Raw genomic sequence first — 6,319 nt, 5'->3', positions numbered from 1 at the left:
ATATATACGCATATATATATATATATATATATATATATATATATATATATAAAATATATATATAATATAATATAATATAATATAATATATATATAATATAATATAATATATATATATATATATATACATGACTTTTTAGCAATGCAAATTGGTGGAGGATTTATGATCTTTTATTTTGTTCTCTTGATAATATCAAGCGGTTTGATGATGCATGGATTAAAAGAAGGAATAAGAGGATGGTTACTTCCCTGGCTTATATTATGGTTCATTGTATGTTTATTCCAATTAGTTTTTGGGCTTTGGCTTGTAGGAGGTTATTACATCTATGTAAGTTTTGTATATTCCATTAATGCATTTTTTTACAGGTTTGTAAATTGATATCTTAATGTTATGATTATAGCTTGATGCAACATTTGCAGCGATGTGTATTTGGTTCTGGATGTCCTATAATGTAAGCATAAAACAATTTATTTGATATATTCTTTTATTATATGATACAACGTATATTTAAATTGTATTTATTATATAATTGATTATCTTTTCAGATATATTGTTGGTTTGTTGTGTTGTCAATGTACAAAGTATTTGAAGAATTACAATCTCCGAATATAGAGCTTTTGTGGCCTTAAGTAGGTACATAATACTAACTATAAGATATCAAGTACATTGATTGGCACCAAAATAAGATACAGTGTCTTGAGAGATACAGATATAATCTTCTACTTTTGTACATCTTCTTCAAACAAAATGTTTATTTAGAGAAATAGTATTATTTAAAAGATAATTTAGATCAAACAAAAACTTGTGTTCAACTTGGTTATGATTATTTATTTTGACGTGTCTAATATTAAATATTATAAACACATAATTAACATACGTGTCAGTAATGTACGATTAGTTTGAAGCTTAGAACTTTTTACATTTTAACGAAAAGACTGATAATGGTCTAAGGAAATATCCGTCCAAATTTCAAAGTAGTATTTTGAAATTTGTTAACAAATGTAAACAAGACAATTTTATAGGAGATTGCTCTACATGATCAAAAATATTTAAAACAAATAGACAAATTTATTATGAATTTTTATATAAGATATTCTATGATATTTGTAAGAATTTTGTATGTTTGATATAAATAAAAGAAGTACGTTAATAAACCTCTTAAAGCATTATAATGAGATACACAGTAATACAATATGTAAAATAAAAATTTGAGGTTATTTGTCTGTATACTTAGACATAATGAGTTCGATTGATATTAAAATGAGCTAAATTATAAAAGAATTTGACTTATGACTGAAAAGTATACAATACAACAGTTATCTATGAAGTAATTAAATAATTATTTAACTTTTTTAACATTACCTCTCGTCGTTAAACAAGTATCTCGTTAAAGGTACGCGAGCGTCATCTAGCGGGATATTTAGACATGAGAAAAGCATATGCAGATAAACGCGCGTAAAATATATTTTCAAATATTAAACATTCTATTCTATCAAAAGTTACGATAAATGTTTATTTTAGAGAGAAAAACAGAGAATCATGTTTATTAATTTGCAAATACTCACTTATCTTAGATATAAGGTAATACATACTTGATGATCTTAAATAAACTATAATTTGAAATACGTTCATGATAGATGGCGTAAAGATGTACTTATTAGTAAAAGCTTAAAATCGTTACGAAGCATTAAAAAGATGTATATTATTACACACTTAAAATAATTACGCCTATTTCACAATTGTAATTATTTAGGTAATAATTTTTAAAAATTTGATGTATTTTGGTAAAACATATCCCTGTTTTAAATCAATCATTTGATTGTACTATCTTCTATGATGTAGTAAAATTTCAAAAGATGTAATTAATGTATGTGATTAATATAATCGAAAAAGTTTTACATTAGATTTCCGTAACAATCTCCAAACTGAAGAATAAATGTATATATGTATATGTATATGTATATGTATATATGTATTCATTAGAATAACTGTCTGTCATAACAATGACCTCTTTAATTTAGTAGTAACATATTTCGTACTTGATTCGAGGATGTAGGCTTTGCTTTTAATAGAAATACGTAAAAACGAAATAAATTATATATACATTGACCTATCCTTAAAGTTACGATCATAGTCAGATCAAGTATGTAAATATAAACTTAGTGGTATTGCAATTCAGTGATCACATGGTAGCGGAATTATTGGAGGAAACCAGACGCTTTCTAAGTCTCTCTTAAGTTGTCCTGTTCTTGATACGGTGATTAATGACAACTTCGAGAAATCCTCCCTCAGCGGACCACCGTGTTCGTGGTCTGTCGAAGTTGATATTAATGGGCTGGCGCTAGTGAAATGTTTCGTATCTTACATGTAATTAGTGATTCCGGCGAAGGAGAGAGCGCGTGTCTGACAAATTTTCACGAAGTAACTGTTCGCCGACCATAGAAATTAAGATAACGATCGTTGACGATGATGTAAAACATTTTGCGAAAGTTTTATTTATTATAGTAATTAATAACGACACCAAACCGAATAATCCCGATGAAATTAAATTAAAGTGGTTACTTATTTTATCATCCTTAATTCGAACGTTTCGTAAGTTTAAAAAATACGGAGAATTCAATTGTACCTAAGATTCGTACTACATTCGATAAAACGAAAGTTAACTGTCGCGTTTCATAAATTCGTCAATAATATTATTGCCTGAACTTTATTTTACAGATTCCATTAGTTTCAAGCATCGAATGATTAACAGATCATAAATATCTCCATTTGGCACCACGGAATGGCGAACTCCAGCAAAGTATCGGACGATCGAAATTTACAGCAATGGATATTTTTTTTCGGTGGGACTTTCGACTGTCGACAATGGTTTCACGAAAGATGGTAGGCATAATAATGTAGAATCTTTATTGTCACGACGGTACTTTCACTTCTGGACCGACCACACCCGAGGTAATCGATCGCGATGATCATAAGCACCTATAAGCATTCGAATAAATTTTGTAGGGATACAGGTCTGTATGAGTAACGAAATTAAATGCGAGGTAGAACTGATTCTTGCGCAATACCTTAACTTTATTGATTATTGGAAAGGAAAGTATTCTGCACTAACATGCAAATATACAAGTACATGTAAGTTCGACTTCGTTAATATTGAGTTACAATTAAGGTTTCTCAGCTAATTTGCATTATTGAATTCTATTTCTTAATATTGCGGTTATATTTCTTTTGCCGCTATTTTTTCTTCCATTTGAATCCTATAATCTTACGAAGTGTAAAGAAACCGAAGTATTTAGAATAGTATGATAAAATATTTATTAAATTATGGACATTTTTTTGGAACTAGTATTTTCTTTTCTAAATAATATTGCATTTACACAATTTCTATGCATTTCTTTGCTACTCGATCCATAGGTTGATATCTCAATCTTAATCTGATTTCCAACTTGTCTTAATAAATATGTATTCGTAAATATTAAAAATGATAAATACTATTTTATAAAAATAGCAAATATTACAAACAGAAGTTCTTAGAAATTATTTTCATAGAAAAACATTTCGCTAATAAAATTTCTATCTGTTTCTTGTAATAGGTGAATATAATACTCGACTGTTTTACATTGTCGTCATAAATATCGAAGCTGTCGTGTAGTAAAGGACAAAGAATTAGAACGATATTTGAATCCCTGGGATTGGCATTGAATACTCGTCGACAAGGAGTTCTACGATTGTTTGCTGCGCAGGTAGCATTTCTTGCAACGCCGTCTTTCCTTTTCCGATAGCTCTACATGCGCATACAGCCGCATTAAATTGTAGGCGGCGTAGAAGTGCTGATAAGGCTGATATCGCACACATAAGGCGTCCATAAATGGTGTGTAAAAGTATGAATGGAACATTCTTCTTCACCCGATAAAGCGACGAGAAAATAACCCTATGCTTTTTTATGGCTTCCTCCGAACTGCGTATTCCTATATTTCAGAGCTCTATAAGCACAAAATACGGAATGATGAATTAAACGTTTCGTAGAATGTCCCATTCAAGGAATAAATAGATCTTCATCAATAATTCCATCTGAAATACCTAGATAACATAATAAAAGGTATTTTATTGCAAAATGATAATGATAGTGAGGTATGTTTTACTATTTTTTATCTCAGAAACCTCAAGAATTTTTTGCATCTATTTGAATTATAATAAACGACAAAAAGTGACATAAAATATAATATTTAAAAGACAACTCTTCAAATTCCTATCTTTGCTTTAATCACAATGTACTTTTCTATTTTAGGATTTCTATAAAATCACCAGCAACGACCGTGTTAAGATTTTACTTAAGAATCGGAGAACAACTTTATTAATTACATTTAATATAAATCCAGTAGGAATACGAAAGTGAAACATTTTCTCGTATTGCTAATCCGTAATCGGCATGAAATAAAGAATCGTTATAGGGACTCGCGGATCGTTGTAAAAGTGGTTACAAAATTATTCGAGCATGGAACTTCGAATCAGTCCTTCAGGCTGTGTAGAGGAAACGACACGAATTCTAATGATGGCACTCGCTTGTTTCGTAGGTCTACTGTTCACTGATTCAGAGTGTCAGATAAGCTTTCGAGACTTGAAAGTTTCGCTGCCCGCTCGTTGCGTCGCACATAACGAAACGCGACAGAGTTAATTATTGTTTCAGTTACTGCGAGGACGCTTGACACTCGAGATTGTCCGATCGTACTTCTAAAAATGCAGGACGCGCTTATGGTTAATGCATGTTAACGTGTGCCGTTCAGTTGAATAGATACAACGAAGCAAATGTAACGAGAGCGTGTTGTAATCGACTTGTTAAGATCTCGGAAAAATAGGAAAACTTTGAACGAATGTGCTCTGTTGAATAAAACAAACGCAGTTCTAGAAACATGTCTGTAGCAACGATTTGCATAACGTAGCAATTGCTATTTCATGACAAACGTATTTTCATTTTACAGTTAACTGTATTAATTTCTTGCCGATGTAAATCAGCGATATCGATGTGATACAAGTTATATTAAAATCCAATACTTATAGTATTTGTGATGAAACTGCACTTCGATTATGCATGTTTTAGTTTACATTTTATGGAATGTATAGTATTTCTCTCTGACTTTTCTTTGTCACTGTCTCTGCCATATAACAAATTACAAATAAAATAAATAATAAATTTGAATAGATAAGTAAAATCATTTTTTACAAGAAGATCTTTAGGAATACATTTCATAAATATGAGATTGTTTAATTAGTTTAGTTGAAACAAAGCACAAAGTTATATTTACACATTGTACAACGTTAGAAATCCTTTAAATATCAGGCTATGTTTCATTGAAATTCTATGATATTAAATCTGTATAACTTTTTGTTTAATAACGGCTGTGTTAAAAAAAATTTATTTATACTTGTAAAAATTAATTTACACATTTTTTAGAGATAGTTTCTAGTTAACATCGCATGATTGTGAATGAGGATTTAATACCTTATGTTCTCCAAAGTATTTTAAGTTACTTGACAAATTTCACTATGTCATCACATCTCCTGCAGCAACTATGCTACCATGATCGAGACAGCCGACGTCGACCTTGATCAACGTTATTTTTCCGCGACAAGGTTGAATACCGTGCGTTAACGCGACGCTGATTGCGCGACGCGGGTCACACGCAACGCGTGTCTCACACTTTATGTACGCGCGATGTAAAGGAAGCATGATCATCGTCGACTTCCATTCGTGGCGCGACTGACCGTGATATTTTACGAAAGCATAATGCTCGGCCGCGGATCGACCTCGCAGGGATGCTTCACAGTCATTACAGTCGATTCCGCTCCTTGTGCCATGCGCTACATGCCCCGCCGCGCGAAATCTTTCCTCTCTGCCTCTTTTTCTCTTGATTATTCGCGCGTATTTCGCACGGTAAAATCGTAAATCCCGAGACTAGCCTAACGAGTGGTGGACAACGAATCGTGAAACGGTCGGCAAAGGGAGTCACGTGCCACGACGAAACGTGCCGATCATCGATCGGCTGTGGTGATTATAATCGCCTGAGACGAGGGTGAAATCCACTTACGCACCGCCAACAAGAGATGCTTTTACTATGTCTACTAGTCGAGCATGATTTGTGCTCCTCGTTTTGGGTTGCTTTGATGAAGCAACAAGGGTAGATCGTAAATGGACTGGTTTCGATTTAAATGAAGCTCTGTAAATTCGAAGAACAATTCTTCCATGAAATAAAAGTTTCGAATACAAATTGTGAAGATCTCCAAGCACAAAATAGTCATACAACACTTCAGTCAACTAAAA

The 6,319-nt window shown here is 32.0% G+C and overlaps 1 protein-coding gene and 1 long non-coding RNA gene across 5 annotated transcripts in view; one reads left to right on the top strand and one right to left on the bottom strand.

Moving 5' to 3' along the window:
• Window positions 1–3,903, top strand: part of LOC100747067 — a 5,996-nt gene extending 2,093 nt beyond the window's left edge. For 2 of the 4 annotated variants that reach the window (XM_012391205.3, XM_003493130.4), the window contains exons 4-6: window positions 140–327; window positions 401–451; window positions 546–784. In XM_012391205.3, the coding sequence (XP_012246628.1) occupies window positions 140–327; window positions 401–451; window positions 546–629 (323 nt within the window). In that variant the 3' untranslated portion in view covers window positions 630–784. Of the gene's footprint in view, window positions 1–139; window positions 328–400; window positions 452–545; window positions 785–2,718; window positions 3,135–3,593; window positions 3,744–3,816 lie in introns of those variants that run through there. The other 2 variants (XR_004462624.1, XM_012391204.3) reach the window with 2 other exon arrangements.
• Window positions 363–1,001, bottom strand: LOC112213687. Its single transcript, XR_002947593.2, has 2 exons — window positions 878–1,001; window positions 363–444 (listed from the first exon to the last, which is right to left on the bottom strand). It is a non-coding gene; the product is annotated as an uncharacterized LOC112213687 (long non-coding RNA).
• Window positions 3,904–6,319: the final 2,416 nt, after the last annotated feature.

Source organism: Bombus impatiens, unplaced genomic scaffold (genome assembly GCF_000188095.3).
Source record: "Bombus impatiens unplaced genomic scaffold, BIMP_2.2 scf_0969, whole genome shotgun sequence".
Taxonomy (NCBI): Eukaryota; Metazoa; Arthropoda; class Insecta; order Hymenoptera; family Apidae; genus Bombus; species Bombus impatiens.
This window is presented reverse-complemented; position numbering and strand designations above follow the sequence as displayed.